This window comes from Liolophura sinensis, chromosome 1 (assembly GCF_032854445.1).
Source record: "Liolophura sinensis isolate JHLJ2023 chromosome 1, CUHK_Ljap_v2, whole genome shotgun sequence".
NCBI lineage: Eukaryota > Metazoa > Mollusca > Polyplacophora > Chitonida > Chitonidae > Liolophura > Liolophura sinensis.
The window spans coordinates 91603086-91621643 of record NC_088295.1 but is presented as its reverse complement, the minus strand read 5'-3'; the positions used below and the strand labels follow the sequence as shown (position 1 = coordinate 91621643).

Sequence of the window (18558 nt, the reverse complement as noted above, 5' to 3'; positions counted from 1 at the left end):
GGAGAAACACCAAGAATATTACAACAAAGACTGTATTGACGACCTTACAGTATTATTACCAGGTGACCCCATGCGCAAGTCGTCTCTACCAGGTTCTAAACGGTGGTTGTGTGCTACCGTGTGAGAAGACCACTTAAACGTTTGGACATGTCAGAGGGAGAACTATGATATAACGTAAACACAGTTCTAGTTTTTGAGAGTCTACAACTGCTATCACAGGATAGTTTTGAGCTGGTCAACAGACTTCGTCGTGTTTGTCTTTATCTAGATCGTCCAATTGTCACGTTACCCATACATAAACACATCTGCTTGTATTTATATACCACTACAAGCACACATAAACATACACCCTTGTAGTATTTATCTATGTATATATATATACTATTTACATACCTGAATACATAAAGAATTACATGAACTGTTTAGTGTCACTGATAAATTGGCATAGATAGTCTGTGATGGTAGTTTAAAGATTTGGTTAGACTCCCATCACCCTAGAGAAGTACAAAAGCAATGATCTCTCCTATACGTCCTGACTGTCTAATACTGTTTTGTATTATCACGTTGTTCTTTATAGAAATAACAGCAAATTATATAGTGTTCTGTCGATTCTAACATGTCCGCACTTACAGTGCGCTCTGTCCGTCAAGTGGGTGTTAAACAGGTCTTCATTTAAACTACTACATCCGCTTCTAAGTCTAGCTGACAAAATATTGCATGATCTGCTTCTTACTAATAACCAGCATGGTATTTTCGATAAACTTGACATATTGAGCTTTGCCTTAAATTCTTCAGTCGATGACAGCGCTTTGATACATTCGGGTCACGTATTCTGGTGATTAATCCAAGCAGGTAAAAACGGTTTTTTTGGAATGTTCTGTTCTACAATACAATGGGGTGAGTTGATTTGGTGCTCTTACAGAACACGGTTTTCGGGCTACTGTTCTGGGCGGAATATGATCTGATGATCTTACAGAATGCGGGTTTTGGGCTGCTGATCTGGGTGTAATATGATCTGATGATCTTACAGAATACGGGTTTCGGATTACTGTTCAGGTTGGAATATGATCTGCTGATGTAACAGAACACGGCTTTCGGGCTATTGTTCTGGGTGGAATATGATCTGATGATCTTACAGCATAAGGGTTTCGGGCTGCTGGTCTGGGTGTAATATGATCTGATGATTTTACAGAATACGGGTTTCGGGCTGCTGTTCTAGGAAGAATATGATCTGATAATCTTACAAAATACGGGTTTCGGGCTGCTGTTCTGGGTGTAATATGATCTGATGATCTGCCAGAATACGGATTTTGGGCTGCTATTCTGGGTGGAATATGACCTCATGATCTTACAGAATACGGGTTTTGGGCTGCTGGTCTGGGTGTAATATGATCTGATGATTTTACAGAATACGGGTTTCGGGCTGCTGTTCTAGGAAGAATATGATCTGATAATCTTACAGAATACGGGTTTCGGGCTGCTGTTCTGGGTGTAATATGATCTGATGATCTGACAGAATACGGATTTTGGGCTGCTATTCTGGGTGGAATATGACCTCATGATCTTACTGAACACGGGTTTCGGGCTGCTGTTCTGGGTGTAATATGATCTGATGATTTTACAGAATACGGGTTTCGGGCTGCTGGTCTGGGTGTAATATGATGTGATGATCTTACAGAATACGGGTTTCGGGCTTCTGTTCTGGGTGAAATATCATCTGATGATCTTACAGAACACGGGTTTCGGGCTGCTGTTCTGGATGGAATATGATCTGATGATCTTACAGAATACGGGTTTCGGGCTGCTGTTCTGGGAAGAATATGATCTGATAATCTTACAGAACACGGGTTTCGGGCTGCTGTTCTGGATGGAATATGATCTGATGATCTTACAGAATACGGGTTTCGGGCTGCTGTTCTGGGAAGAATATGATCTGATAATCTTACAGAATACGGGTTTTGGGCTGCTGTTCTGGGTGTAATATGATGTGATGATCTTACAGATTACGGGTTTTGGGCTGCTATTCTAGGTGGAATATGATCTGATGATCTGACAGAACACGGGTTTCGGGCTGCTGTTCTGGGTGTAATATGATCTGATGATCTTACAGAATACGGGTTTCGGGCTGCTGGTCTGGGTGGAATATGATGTGATGATCTTACAGAATACGGGTTTCGTGCTGCTGTTCTGGGAGGAATATACTCTGATGATCTTAAAGAATACGTGTTTCGGGCTGCTGTTCTGGGTGAAATATGATCTGATGATCTTACAGAACACGGGTTTCGGGCTGTTGTTCTAGGAAGAATATGATCTGATTATCTTACAGCATACGGGTTTCGGGCTGCTGTTCTGGGTGTAATATGATCTGATGATCTTACAGAATACGGGTTTTGGGCTACTGTTCTGGGTGGAATATGATCTGATGATTTTACAGAACACGGGTTTCGGGCTGTTGTTCTAGGAAGAATATGATCTGATTATCTTACAGAATACGGGTTTCGGGCTGCTGTTCTGGGTGTAATATGATCTGATGATCTTACAGAATACGGGTTTCGGGATGTTGTTCTAGGAAGAATATGATCTGATGACCTTACAGAACACGGGGTTTCGGGCTGCTGTTCTGGAAGGAATACGATCTGATGATCTTACAGAATACGGGTTTCCGGCTGCTGTTCTGGAAGGAATATGATCTGATGATCTTACAGAACACGGGTTTCGGGCTGCTGTTCTGGAAGGAATATGATCTGATGATTTTACAGAATACGCGTTTCCGGCTGCTGTTCTGGATGAAATATGATCTGATGATCTTACGGAATACGGATTTCGGGCTGCTGTTCTGGGTGTAATATGATCTGATGATCTTACAGAACACGGGTTTCCGGCTGCTGGTCTGGATACACCAAACAACGGACGTCTTCGCTTATAAAGAGGAAGTAGTCCAGATTCTTTGTGTAGCAATTTGGTAGAAGTACTGACAGTTAAACCAATAATTATTCGTATGCATTTATTTTAATTTTCTTTCCAGTTTATCTGTTGATATACTGTTCTGTTAGGTTGTCCTAGACTACATGTGCGAATCCGAGGCAAAGTCTTACAAAACATAATAGTCAAAGATTTCCTGTTTATTATGTATTTTAATCGTCTAAGAGGAAATAATTTTTATTCGCTATATGAATGAAGTTGTCAGTATGGTTGTAACCTGGGGTATTAAAAGTAATTTCAAGATGTTTACCCACCGGTCCAGATAGCACAGCGTCCGGGTCATTATGAAGTCTTTTAAGACTTTAAACTAGGAAATTGTAGTTTCCTTGCTTGGCGTTCAGCATTAAGCGGATAATGCAACAACTGGTTGACCCGTATCAGTAGAATGGCTGGGGTCGGGCGGCTTACTTGTTTTTGGTAAGTCGTCTCAGTGATGCAGCACAAGATAAAGAGAGTTGAAAATCCGTCCTGTAACAAGGAGGCACATTACGCGCACCCTAAGGATTCCTTCATCGTCATATGAAAAATTGTTAAGTACGACGTTAAAACCCCAAGCATTCAAGCACCCCAACATGTTTATGTATTAGACATGACTGGATAGTTACACTTTAAAAAGTCAACTGAGGACATGGAGTGTCCTGCGTCACTTTTTAACCCAAAAGTGGTCTGCGTCTTTTGGGTTAAAATTTACCAAAAATGTGGATGACCAGTATTCATTCAACCTATGCATTATGACCAAAATTTGAAGACATCTCATCGAGACCACATATAAGGTAATCTCATCTGAAAAGAGCGTAATGTTATTTACGATACTGGAAGATAAGTCATTTATATATTAATATAAATAATAAGGTCTAAGAACAGAACCATGTGGTACCCCAGCATTTGCCGTCTCAGATTCACGATCGCCTACAACTCATCTCTGTCTTCTATTAGCTAAATAACTTTTGAACAATTCAAGAACGCCACCGTCAATCCCAAGCGTTATATTTTTGCTAACAATCCTTCATACAAGACTCTGTCGAAACTTTTGAAACGTCAAAAAACATAAAGAATGTATATCTTCCTTCGCCAAGTGCTTTCGCTCTAACGAAATACATCACCAGAAGTTCTGTACATTTATCTGGAATCAAACCACATTGTTTCTTAGACACAGAAGTCTTTAGAAATCGTATAATTTGACAAAAATAACTCCTTCAAATATTTTGCTCGGACAACATAAAGAGATATGGGTCTGTAATTATCTTTAGCTTACCTAATTAAACTAGTAACGTATTTTCGTTGCTATCAGTATGCAGTATAAACGACTTCTAAATTAGTTTTTCTGCCATGTCTGAATAGCTTTTCACGAATCCTCATCCTGGGTGGTACTCCAGGGTTTGTCACGGGAGTTAATAACAACCATCTTGTTGGGAAGTCAACGATATATTTTGTAATTGTAGAGCACCATTCATCCACATCAAATGCTTCATTTTGGCTGGTCCAGCCACTTGTTCCTAACAACTTCCTGTACTTTCCCCAGTTTGCTTCCAGATTGTTCCATATCAGTCGTTTATATTTTGTCTTTTTCTGGTAAAATAAACTAAAATTAGCATAAACCTGGTAGTGATCGCTGAAAAGTTTGAACAGAGACTATAATAGGAAACTAGCAAGTGACTATTCCATATTATTGGGTCTAAAGGACTATATTTTGTTTACTATTTTGATCGTAGACAGTTTCAGTGCTATTTGTAATTACTTGCCATATGGTAACCGGCCAATTTGGGGAATGAGATATATACCTCCTAATACACTATCAATATTTCCGTCAATTTGTAACCATACAATGTCTACATGTAAAGAGACACGTTTATGCAAATCCCGCCCAATGCTTAACTTCAGCCATTACGGAGAGATGGGGAAATAACATGGAAGGAGAATTTCGCTATCTGTCAAAAGGCTCCCTCTGATAGTAATTAAGTCAAAATAAGCAAGATTAGCGTATATATTATCAATTTCACGTTTGAGTCGACATGGATTGATATGTACCATATAGAGCTGTTTGTTGGCAGCCGTGGTGCGACCCGGGCTGATCACAACATCACTTGATAAGGTTAACGTTTATGACGAGTAGAAAGAGAAGTTCGCAAAGTTAGGCCTTAAAAAGGAACGATAGCTTAAGGCAAAAGCGAATGGCATATATGTTGTTGAAACACATTTTAAGAGGATATCTATGATAACAAATTCTAAATTTGGACTGTGAAATCTGATTTTTATAGCTGTGTGACCAAACACACTCGTGGCTAGGCGGTAAGTGTTCGTTACTAGATTCAGGCACGGAGTAATATAGTTAGAAAAATACAAGATTTAATACTTGGTTTAATGAGTAAAGGAAACCCCGGGGTAAATCTACAAACTTTGGCAAGGTATTGTCAAACTTTCCCTCATGTGCTGAATGGATATGCACGGCATATTGGTGGAAAGGCAAGTGGTCTTCCAAGAACTTTTCAAGGCAGGGTTTAAACCGCTACCTGGGATGGACTAGAGATCGAAAGACAGGAGTCTCTAACCCCTGGAGCATTGCGCTCTCCCATTAGGAATACACATGTAGGAAACGTGTTTAAAAACATCTAGCTTACCAACAAGACTAAAAGTTTGTGATCAGATCTCACATGCTTACAACTTTTGTATGCTTATCTGTAGAATATCTGTAGATTTTACCTTCAACACAGATGGACATTTCATCACTGACTGTATCAACTGAGCTGCCAGAACTGATTTCACAGCTGATTCTCAGCTCACGGTCTGTGATCTGAGGGTAATACGTCAGAGTGGAGCTTCCGCGAACCGTACAGGCATTTGGAGCCGGAGGATCATACACCAAGTCTGTTTTGTTCACAGTAATTATCACTTTCTGTTGGTCATTCACATTCTGCTTGTACCAGATAGCTTTGTTCTGGGACTGTGGCGTTGCCAGCTGTCCAGAACAGGTCAGCTCTAAGGGTTGTCCCATCTTGGCGTATTTGGGTTGAATTCCAGACTTATCATCAAAGTTCTGACACATTGCACAGTCAGGATCGATGAATGTACTGCAGTCCTGAGCACCTGTAACCTGTATACTCTGTGTCACACCTGCACAAAGAGACAACATTACAGTCATAGCAACCTGTGTCACTCCTGTACAAAGGACTGTAACACAATGTTACAGTGACAACTACCTGTGTGTCACACGTGTAGAAAGAGACAATGGCACATGATCAAAACCTATTAACCCATATATATTAAGTTTAAACCCTGTCTAACCCTGTAGGTAAACAAGGTCACATGCAGATCCATAGTGGGGGTTCAAATTAAGCCACTGTGTATTCCTCAATCAATGTTCTTGTTATTGTCATATTAAGCCCAATGTAGCCTATATTTCAACAATGTCTTAATTTTACCCCAGGAAATGGGACTCCCTCATTAAAAAGCTGTATTTGACTATGTTACGGAATGGGTCGTCTTGGGAATACCCTCTTGAAATCGTTAGAATTTTAAAAATCCACCATTATATTGATATGTGATGGAGCTGCTTTCACTTTCTTCAACGTGCAAAATTACATCTTGAAAATGTCACAAGACGTCTTTATGGCCGTTTTTCACAGATCTGGACAAAAAAGGTATAGATATACATGTATATGCTGTTACAACTTGAAAACGTATAACATAATACATGGTGAATGATTTATATGATTTAGGTAAATAAAGATAATGAGCCAAACATAACATTTATGGGTGGTAAAGATGTGTTCTGGTCAGGGCAATATCCTTCTGTGGTTTGTCAACTGATGCATCTTTTAATTCCAATTTTTGATGTCAATTATGCGTTTTCACTGTTTGAGTATACATATACATGTAAATCAATATACGGTACTTAAGTACAAATGCACTCAATTATGTATCTGTACTGGTCTTCAACAAGTTCAGCACTATCCATAAAATACATCAAACACATCAATCTCAGGTCTCCGAATCCAGCTTATACATGTACTTTTTCATTGCTTTTTCTCTTCCTTTTTCCACTCTTATTATCACTATCAACAATAAAATTTTTGAACACCTGCAGAGCCAATCTCCCGAAAAGTTTGGCACGTAAAAATGCTCTTTCACAAGAACATATATAAAGGCCTTGAAATTATTCTTTTGATACCAAAACCAAAGTTGATCAAAAATCTGAAAAAATGCTTAGATGGCACTATAAGGTGGACGAATCAAGTAAAATGTGTCACTTGAAAAATGATTAACTTCAGCTGAATAACAGTATGGTACTTGAAAAGTGAAGTAGCTTATTGTACATCTAAATGCCACTCTGTCCCTCAAGGTAGGACTAAAGTTGACTGTGAGCAAAATTCTACAGTAAAATGAAACCTTTAGTTCGTGAAAATGTTCTCAGTTACAGCCATCGCCTATTGTGTCACCAGTAAGCCACAACTGCTACATAAAACTTTCAAAATTTGCAATGATGAATCCTAATACTCGCAACAACACAACATATTTCTGTGGAAAAGACTATCTGACCATATCAATTATCAGAGAGTATGCACAATATAACTTCTCACTTCACTTACATACTTAAAATAGATAGAATGTAATAAGGAGCTTGGCCATGAAAACATTATGAAGATCAATTTCACAACAGCTCCAACATCCCCCTATAGGATTTCATGTAATCTTACACAAAGGCCTCTCATAGTCATTCAATGACCAATGCTAAAATCACAGGAGCTCTTATCTACACGTAGCTCCAATCTGGTCTTTCTGCACATACTACAGGCACATGTATATGTCATATGTAAAGAGAGATCAGATTGGAGGGCTCCCATGATAAATAGATAGGAGGATGATCTAACATTTGCGTGCTGCATTGATTTAATTATTTATTTGATTGGCATTTTACGCCATAACTAAGAATATCTTATCAGGTCATAACCCACAGAATATGGGGAAAGGGTCAGTGGGCTTACCATGGGGAAAATTTTAATGTGAAACCAAATATTTTGAAAAAAAAAAAACAACAGACATAAATCAGGCAGGTGTGATTTTTATGTGAATTATACAGTTAACTGGTACATAACTTAGGTCACCAACCAATAAAAACTTGTGAATGCATATTTTTTTATTTATTTGACTTGTGTTTCACGTTGCACTCAAGAGTATTTCTCTTATACAACAAAATGGTGAGAGGAAACTGGCAGAGCTCATGGGAACCCTATGACCATGCCCAAGTTTCTGCAAGACCTTCTTACGTACAGCAGGAGAGAAAGCCAGCACAAGCTGGACATGAACTTACAGCGACCACATTGGTGAGCGGCTCCTGGATCATTGTGCAGTGTGGAGTTAACCAAATTTAAGTCAACCAACACCAAACACAAACCTTTACTTATACCTTTAATACAACCAATGTTCAAGCAGTAAGAGAGAGGTGCGTATATCTAAAATAAATGTGTATATTTTGTAAAATCAATCCCCATTTAGTACATTTGTTGCTGCTAATTGGGAATAAGACCATTGGGAATAGGGCTATATATCAGCCCCTAAAGCAGGTAGGTTATGTTCAGCTTGTATGACCACTTCAGCATTATGGAGGGAGGAACCCACAGCCATCCGCAGGTTGCTGGCAGACTTTCCCAGGTACAACCAAAGAGGAAGCCAGCATGAGCTGAGCTTCCCATTGGTGGGAGGCTCCTGGTCCTCATGCTGCATTGAGATCATAGTGGGGTCAAAATTTTCATGAAGATAGAATGACTAGACAAACTCGAGTTCAGTACTCAGTTGTCATTTGAAAAAAAGATACAAAACATGAACATCTGTTCAAAGTATGGAGCAACTACTGTATATACATAGCATCTAACCTTACCATGTATAGACACATTCTGTACATTTGAAAACAGAGTCGTCCCACTGGCACTTGATGTCATGGTACACCTGAATGAGGCCGGATCGCTACACCTGACTGAATGTATCCTCAGCTCAAAAAACCCACCAGCATCAAATGACGTGGTAACATTAGCCCGCTGCTGAATATCACCGATAGTAGTTCCCCATTTAAGCAGGTATCCTGAATCAAGGTTTAGACTATATTCAAGGAGGTTGTTGTATCCCTCGGCATCATTGGCCTTCTGTAGACCTAGTTTATACAGAAAATCTTCTTGTGAAAGTGACTGTTCTCTACAGGTGATCGTCAGAGTGCTTCCCTCATTCAGGCTGGTCGGGGACACGGATATTTCTACACCTGACACTGCAACATAACAATGTTAGCATTATTATCCAACACTATAAATGATAAGAAATCCAGCATTAGCAAAACAGAAACAACTAAGTGGAAAAGTGAGCAAAGCACACTACATGACACACACACTGTAGCTGCCACCTTTTCTCATGTTTGCAAGGTGAGTGAGTGAGTGAGTGAGTGAGTGTTTAGGGTTTGACGCCGTACTTGACAATTTTTTCATATGACGACAAAGGAGTCCTTAATTTTTTGAATGCATTTAATATGCTTCATTGTGCAGGACAGATTTCCACCACTCTTTTATGTGGTGTTGCTTCACTGAGACGCCTTACCAAAGGCAATTAAGCCACCCCGCCCAAGCCATTTTACTGATACAGGTCAACCAGTTTGTTGCACTATCCCCTTAACGCTGAATACAAAGCAACGAAGCTACAACACCCTCTTCTAAAGTGTGACCCGACCCAGGAGTGGACTGACCCTGGATCTACTGCCCCTGAACCGGCACGTTCACAAGGTGTTTATTAAAGCTATTCAGAAGGCATTATGTAAAGCCATGAAACTGACCAATCCAACTAATATTGTTTCCAAAGTCAAATTAGAAATGTGCATAAATCGCACTGAAAGTTGCCCTTTCAAATGTGAATAGGTTGAGGAATTTTATTATTAGGGTAACAATCTTCCTATATATTAAAATAAATTACACGGGGATAAATTTACACAACATGTACTGTCACACTGCGATACATGACTGTACAGAGGAATGAACTATTCCTGCCCAATAGGTGTGCGCCCACTTGTACGAAGCCCACTTAACGTTATGAGCATGTAACGGCCATGGGTTCGTACCTACATTGCTGGTTGTGAGTTCGTAACGTTAAGGCTTTGTACAAGCAGGACCTGGTCTGTGCATACAGGAGGCCGTTCACGGGTTGAATAGCTCTGGCTGATGAACCAGCAATTCTTCTTTATACAGGCATTCCTCTTGCTGTATATGTTGTCTTTTAAACATATGTATGCTCAAATGATTAATTGCGTCAACTTAATTTATAGCTGTGATTATTTAGACAAAATGTATACATGTTCATAGATCTGAGATATGTTTTATTCTTCTGAGCTTTGCTTTCAGAAATAACGTGGACACTAGGCTGTGAACACGACCAACCAATCTAAGAGCTAACATTTACACATGATCACGTGAAAGAGGGTGAGAACATTTTGTTACAGCAGAATGTCCAGACTTCATTTTCTAATATCTCTCCCAGGTGAAAAGTACTGAAAATGGGGTATACTAATAGTTTTCTTTCACCTGACTAGCTGCCTTACCCTGTGATCATTATATACATCTCCTCAAAGCTTCACATACTTTCAGTCACCAGAAACAACTAAAACTTCTCTCCAGCTACATGTATGTGAAAGGGCAGAGTTTTGTGGGGCCTATTGTCAGCTAGTGAGCCCTCACTTGTGAGGCTGGGACATTGATTCCTCTGCTTCACCACTTTTTTTTTCTATTTTAGCCACCACAAATGACCACAAATAAAAGTGTACTGGCCATTTCCCACTGGACAGTTGGGCCCTTGCCAACACGTATATTGTGCAGTCCCACCAACTTGTATCACATATCGCCACTCTAGTTTCCATTTTATTGCTGATAGTTCAACCGGTATGATACCGGTATCTAAATCGACATTGACTGAAACTCAAGTGAGCAATTGGCTTTGACATCACTTTTAAAAAAATATTAAACTAAAGAGAGTTGAAACAATTTATAACTTCTACACGTCTGTTTGAGTAGCAATGACGGCTTGTAATGGCGCACGTAGATTTTAGCGTAATCTGCCTTTACCGACCTTTAAACGAGTTTCAAAAACATTTCTCTGTCTTACGGTTGAAAATTTTAATGTTGAACTCTGCATATCATAAAATGGCTTTATAATGGTTACTTTCATCATCTATATCAACTGAAATTGACCTGTTAAGGTCTGGAGAAGGTATAAGACTTAATCTGGACTGTGATAGAATAGAAGAAGTGGTGTGAATTACTTCTGAATTTACTGTATGTAAATGTGGTAATTTATAAAATGTAAATTTGGCTTCGCCTACGACCTAATATATAAACTCTTCCACATCGATTTAATGTAAAACTACCGTTAGACTACCCTGACTTATGGTGGCTGACAGCGTCCATTTTTGGCCGCGCCTTCCGCACTCCGCGAAGGGCGCGGTTTAAAGAAAACTATCTGTAATCTGAGACTTTTCCCTTTTAAAATAAACGTTCGCTCCGACAGAAAAAATAGACATTTCGTTTCTTTGTTTATATTTGTCGTCTGCTTTATTCAGTGTAAACAGCAACCTCTAGCCACCCATAGATCTACAATAGACCCGTCCAGAAGTCAAACGGTTCTGTCTCGTGATCGGGGTATTTAACGACTTAGATAATGTACACTTGGCACAATGCCAAGCAGTGCGTTTTATATAATAAAAGGGAATCGAAGGGTAATAGAATATTCGATTTATGTACATGTAATTATTTCATGGATATATTTGCCCCAAATGATAGTTTTCCCCAAAATGTCCCCAATTTTGATATATGTGACTCCATCGATCGGTTGCCTTTTACCCAGTGATCACACAGGTTTCTTGGCCTTCGACAAAATATAAGTCAAATTAGTAAATCAATCCACCCAGAAACAAACCTATTATACTGACTGAAATGATACGTTACAGAAACAAACCTGTTTCACTGAAGGGGTCCGTTACAAAAACAACCACGTGTAATGCCAAGTGAAAGAGAATGTTTAATTTGTGGCTGTCAGAATAGTTCGTCATTTAGTTCGCTTGCATCGCTAGGTGTGTTAGAAACACACAAAACAATTGATGAGGACATTTATTGATTTATTTCTTTCTTTAAAAAAATGTATATATACTACTTAAATGGTGTTTTACGCCGTACTGAAGAATACGTCACTCATACGAAAGCGGCCAGCATTATCGTGGGAGGAAACCAAGCGGGGCCTGGGATAAAGCTACGATTATGAGCAGGCAGCAGATTATTTGGATTTTAACTGACTATTAGGACGAGCAAATTTGTGATGAAAGTTCTGTACTATACCTGTGAGTGTGAGAAACCGAACAACCAAACTCAGCGAGAACAAATTCCAAGGAAACATCTGGAACAAAAAATGTCATTCATGTATATCGGCAGAATGTTGGTGGAATGCTTTGGTGCATAGGGCCTATGTATGGGAAGACAAATGTTGGTGGGGTACTTTTTGGTACATAGGGCCTATGTATGGGAAGACAAATGTTGGTGGGGTACTTTTTGGTACATAGGGCTTATGTATGGGAAGACCTGTTGGTGAGATACTTTGGTGCATAAGGCCTGTGTAAATGTTGGTGGGGCACTATGGTACATAGCATCTATGTATGGGAAGACAAATGCTGGTGGGATACTTTGGTACATAGGGCCTATGTATGGGAAGACAAATGTTGGTGGGATACTTTGGTGCATAGGGCCTATGTATGGGAAGACAAATGTTGGTGGAATACTTTTTGGTACATAGTGCGTATGTATGGGAAGACAAATGTTGGTGGGATACTTTGGTGCATAGGGCCTATGTATGGGAAGACAAATGTTGGTGGAATACTTTTTGGTACATAGGGCCTATGTATGGGAAGACAAATGTTGGTGAGATACTTTGGTGCATAGGGCCTATGTATGGGAAAACAAATGTTGGTGGGATGCTTTGGTACATAGGGCCTATGTATGGGAAGACAAATGTTGGTGGAATACTTTTTGGTACATAGGGCCTATGTATGGGAAGACAAATGTTGGTGGGGTACTTTTTGGTACATAGGGCCTATGTATGGGAAGACAAATGTTGGTGGAATACTTTTTGGTACATAGGGCCTATGTATGGGAAGACAAATGTTGGTGGAATACTTTGGTACATATGTGTGGGAAGGCAAACGTTGGTGGGATACTTTGATGCATATCTGTGGCAAGCCGAATGTTGGGATGTCCGAAGACAAAAATAATAAATGTTTAAAAGAAATGAAATAAATATCATGTGTGATTGCTCAAAACGTTTTTATTACACTTGGCTGACACTAGAATGCAGAAGCTCCACTGTGGGCACTATGTGCATCCGTGGCTATTGGTTCACGACTTGACAGAGCGACAACGCGACATGTATCCGTGGTTATTGGCTCACAGCTTGACGGGGCGACAACGCGACATGTATCCTTGGCTATTGGTTCACGACTTGACAGAGCGACAACGCGACATGTATCCGTGGCTATTGGTTCACAGCTTGACGGGGCGACAACGCCACATGTAACCGTGGTTCGCAGATGGACGGGGCGACAGCGCAACATGTATCCGTGGCTATTGATTCACAGCTTGACAACGCGACATTTTATCCACCATATTTATCAGTAGATGCAGATATTTGGTTATACAATCATAATGTCAGACTGATTCCCGCCCGTTAGTAACGGCCAGTTGACATTGTGATCTAAGACTGTCCAGCCGTTACTAGCTGTCCGCAGACAACGTGTTGTTAGACTGTTGTCCACCCGCTAGTAGCTGTCAGCAGACATGGTGGTGTGAGATTGATGTCCACCTGCTAGTAGCGTCTAGCAGACATCGTGGTGTTAGACTGCTATCCACCCGCTATTAGCTCTCAGCAGACATCGTGGTGTTAGACTGCTGTCCACCCGCCATTAACATCCAGCAGATAGCGTGATGTTAGACTGCAGTCTACCCGCTGGTAGCGGGTAGCTCACAGTAGATCATAGGTCTGTGTACACATATTGACTACCATGTGACGCAGCTGTTGCGGCCCATGTATACGCCAGTATATGTGCAGTACCTACCTTTACAAGGTCACATCTCCGCACTGCTGGCTTTAAGCTCAACAGTCCTCCGTGGAGACTCTAAATAAGTCTACAGGTCAAGGCTGATACATCGACCAGATTTATATCTCAGAACCCACTGTCTGTTCACACAAGAATTATACAGTATAAATGTCGCCAGGACAGGGATACAATGTTTCACTCAGAACAAACTAGTTACAAACTATGTGCAGGGATGTGTAATCTATGGAAGCCGGTTAAGGCCATCACCGCACCATGGCAGTTAGGTATACGCTAAGAATGTCGACAATGAAGGAGACATTGTGTGTGTCTGTGAGCACGCGTGTGTGTGTGTGCGTTGGTGCGTGCAGACTTTTCTAGCTCGTCACAACTCACAATCCGTATGGATCCTCGGTATTGGTCAACTTGGTTATAAAAAGTTATATACTGTGGACTGCGAAACCGTGCCACATTCTCCACGGGTACAACCATGTCCCATTTCGTGGCAGACAGACCAGACGGGAGCGTGTTTGATTCATCTACAGTGGTCGGTATATGTGAGCAAAAAACTCGGTGATCGTATCACCTAGTCGCTATGCTGTAATTCTTGAATAGCACACACCGGGTAGGCCTAATGTATGGATTCGACAACGATTTACAGAGTTTGTCAATACATAATCACGGCAGGTCTTATCGGCATGACGTAACCCCGAGACGGTTCCGCGGTCGACAAGATGAACAGATGGTATAACTTTAATCGAAGTTTCTAAATAAAATTCGCTAAGATAAGATAGCATAAATATTGTGCCTACGGAACATTTCGTGTAAAAATAAAGTCGTTGGAGATATTCTTTAAGGTGTTTTGATATACATGTGAATCTAATCATGTAAGTTTTCATGTAAGTTGGGTTTTCTCTCCTTTTGCCAGGCCGGTGCTCACGTAACGGAGAGCCCAACAACATTTAGTGCACAAACTTATTCAGCGCTACAGGTTCCTACGGCCTAAAGTTTCTCACGTATATTACGCAACATAACTTCCACGTTATTAGGCAACATAACCTCCGAGTTATTAAGCAACATAGCTTCCGCTTTACTGTTAAATTTTCAGCAGGGCGTCGAATCAGTATATTAAATAAAAAGTATATGCTGCAGACGTTTATAAAACAGACCGATTTAGGATTTTGGTATGCGGTCACACACCTTTCACCCGTTCCATGCTGTAACTTACCATTATGAGGAGGGTAACAATGTGACATGTTATTTCTCACTAAAACTGTACCCCCTGTCCCGCACCTCTCCACCCGTGACGGATAAAAAACGTGTTCAGACGTGTTTTATGTCGGTTGATGAATATGGATGGCTGTTAGTGTCACATCAGTATAAAAATTTGGGGACTTATTTCTACCTAGATGTATTACGTCAAATAAGTTTGTCGTACAGGTAAATATCTTCCAAATCAGTATTTCCATCTTGTTCAACAACTGGAGCTGATCGATTCAGCTTTAATATATTGCTGATAAGCCTTAAGCAATGTTCATCCTACGCTCGTAATATCAGTGGCCTTATTTCTTTGTCACTTGGCGTTCAGCATGAAGGGGATAGTGTAAGGACTGGTTGACAACGTATCAGTGTAATGGCTCGGGCGGGGCACCTTACTTGCCTTCGGTAAGGCGTCTCAGTGAAGCAGCACTATATAAAAGAGCGGTGGAAATCCGTCCTCAAACAAGAAGGCACATTACATACACCCTAAGGATTCCTTCGTCGTCATATGACTGAAAAATTGTTGAGTACGACGTTAAACCCCGAGCACTCACTCACTCACTAAGTGGACTATTTCGTCATTCTATACTCAATAAGCCACTGATAAATATAGCCTCGGAAGGCTGGTCAGGCAAATACGGCGGATGTGGGAAAAGATAGACTTATATGTGTGTCGACTGGAGTGGAAAGCCATTGTGCTTTTACTTTGTTGATCGTCTCAAAGACAAGACAACAACAACTGATCAACCAGTTGGTTCGAAATTTTCAAGACTTATTCTGTTGTTATAATATTCTTACCAGCCATCAAGTAGATAAACTTTCTGTCAGTGGCTTTCAGTCGGTAAGTGCACTGGGCAATTTAGTCAAGAACATAAATATGGACCCGTGGTAGAGACGGCAAAGTCTTTTTTTTACTCAAAACGCTCAAAAGAGTTACTTTACTATAAATAAACCCTTGACGGTCAAGTTCCCAGATGAAATGCACCAGGCAAAATGACGTATATAATCGGTACGAGGTATGCTTATGCTTGCAAGTATTTGCAATTGGCTGTATGCTGTAAGGAAGCATACAGCATCCCTTGGGCAATCGCTAGTTCTACATACCTCTACACCCTCGCTATTAACCTTCTACAAGAAAATGAAATAGAACGTTGTACAGCTCTACCCCGTAGTATTAGCAAAGGTGTAGAGGCATGTAGGGTTTGGCGTACGCTATGATATGTTGAAACCGGTGTATGAACATATCATGCAAACAACAACAGGAAGGGAGATAGGACACAAATGTTATGAGTCTCGTGTTTTTCCTTATTACTTGGAAATTTCCCATGTTAGTTACACACAAAACACATTCCTTTAAAAACAGATGTCAAATCTCGCGCTATAACATTTGTTTTTATTTATTCTCACAAGCGTGTATCCGCTTAAGCCTTATTTTCAATTGGCCTGTCACACAGATGTTTTCCAGTTGTACAGTACCTCTGGGTCACCAGTTTAATACCTATATGTATCAACCACTTTTAGATATTTGAAAACTGTCTTTGTTAATTAACAATCGCTGTGACTAGTCGAGTCCAAATGTTGTATTACTGGGTGACATGAACGTGTACTAAATAGATCAAATAAATACAAAGGGTACTGCCTTGCGACAGCCACATGCCATTCACAACTGAAACCCAAGGAAACCGCACATTAGCTGGCGTTCACAGGCTGTATATTGGGAGTTACAACTATAGCCTCATTATAACGGTACCTTCCATGCTAATTAGCCCTGCTGTCGGAGACTACCTTATACATACCCTGAATGCATACGTAAGTGACATCAGCAAAGGTTTTAGGAGAATAAAATAAGCGACTTGTTGAAAGCGCATATTGCAGTATTTATATATTTTATTCGGATCTGACACCGCATTCGAGCTTTTGTGCTTACAGGACGAGGGAAACCACTACTCTGACAAACCTACAAACGCATTAGCAAAGTGCGTATGAGATTCATTGGTTAACTCAGAAACTCAGATTCCATTCTGGAAACTCAAAAATGCTCTAGTGCATGAATCTGAACTCCTCTGTTAGTTTGTCATAGGTATCGCTGAATTACCTCTATCTTAATTCGAAGACCAGACATGTCAAGCAATATGCTAGAGATTTCCCTGAGATTTATAGAAATAAGAAATAATGCTCAAAAGCGATATTGATATTCTATCAGCTTTACGTGATAACGAAAGACTGTGACTCTCAATGTATTCTCCTGCGGTACACTCGTCGTGTTAACAAGCAGCCTGTTACACACCAGGTGTTATTTCCTCCATTCGGAACTGTGCATAGGCTAGCATTGCAACAGGCATCAGATGGAAATGTTTCTGTGTATTGACGTCATTAGAAACCAAAACCGTTACAATTCAGCTTTACTAATATCTGCAGTTATGATTTTTTTACTTAACGAAATGCAGGTGTCTGATTAAGGATGGAAGAGAGCGTAGTGTACAGGACTTTCCATGCTCATTACATTACAGTACGCTCAGTCTGCCTTAGAACCGCATAAAATAAGAGTTGTAAACTGTGAGATTTTTGACGTTGCTTACTCAGGACAAGCGCGTAAAAATGCCATATTTATTTCTTTCCTGTTAACGTGATCGTAATCTGTACCTAAAGAGCAGTGTATACTTCACACGTTCACTTAGCATCGATAGTTCCATAGTACCGATGTGTAGGCCACAAGAGAACTACCTCCCTCTATACGTACCACTTTACATTACACATCATAGACTTTACGATCCAAGAGTATAACTCCGTCGTCATAACCATTCCACAATACACAGGGTTTTCCTCCTTTGTCCTAGAATAACGAGCATGTCATGAACTCTGACATAAAATTGATTCATGACCTGAGGAGGAGAAGATTGTGCTTGAAGACTTAAATTAATCAAGTCGGTGAACATCGAACATCGTGACACATCTACTGGTATTTAGTGGAGCAGACACGGATATGAAAGCTAATTAATTCAATAGAAAATCTTGCCGTCCTGGCGGTTTATTTTGGATACTAATTATCTACCTGTTTTATGATCCGAAACGAGGGAATCCACCGTTGTCTTATTGATGAATATATATGCAAAATATCCTCTTTAAAAATAAACACATACATACAAGGGTGACAGATAGGAGGAAAAGTAAACACATACAAACAAGGGTGACAGAGAGGAGAAAAAGTAAACGCA

The 18558-nt window shown here is 40.2% G+C and overlaps 1 protein-coding gene across 1 annotated transcript in view; it reads right to left on the bottom strand.

Annotated features, from left to right (window-relative positions):
- The window catches only part of LOC135465658 (uncharacterized), a 40395-nt gene extending 25068 nt beyond the window's left edge, over positions 1-15327 (bottom strand). Inside the window, exons 1-4 of the mRNA XM_064742956.1 lie at positions 15312-15327; positions 12339-12396; positions 8858-9238; positions 5683-6093 (exon numbers count right to left, since the gene is read on the bottom strand). Of these exons, the coding sequence (XP_064599026.1) occupies positions 5683-6093; positions 8858-9238; positions 12339-12396; positions 15312-15314 (853 nt within the window). The 5' untranslated portion in view covers positions 15315-15327. The remainder of the gene's footprint in view (positions 1-5682; positions 6094-8857; positions 9239-12338; positions 12397-15311) is intronic.
- Between the last annotated feature and the right edge of the window lie 3231 nt (positions 15328-18558).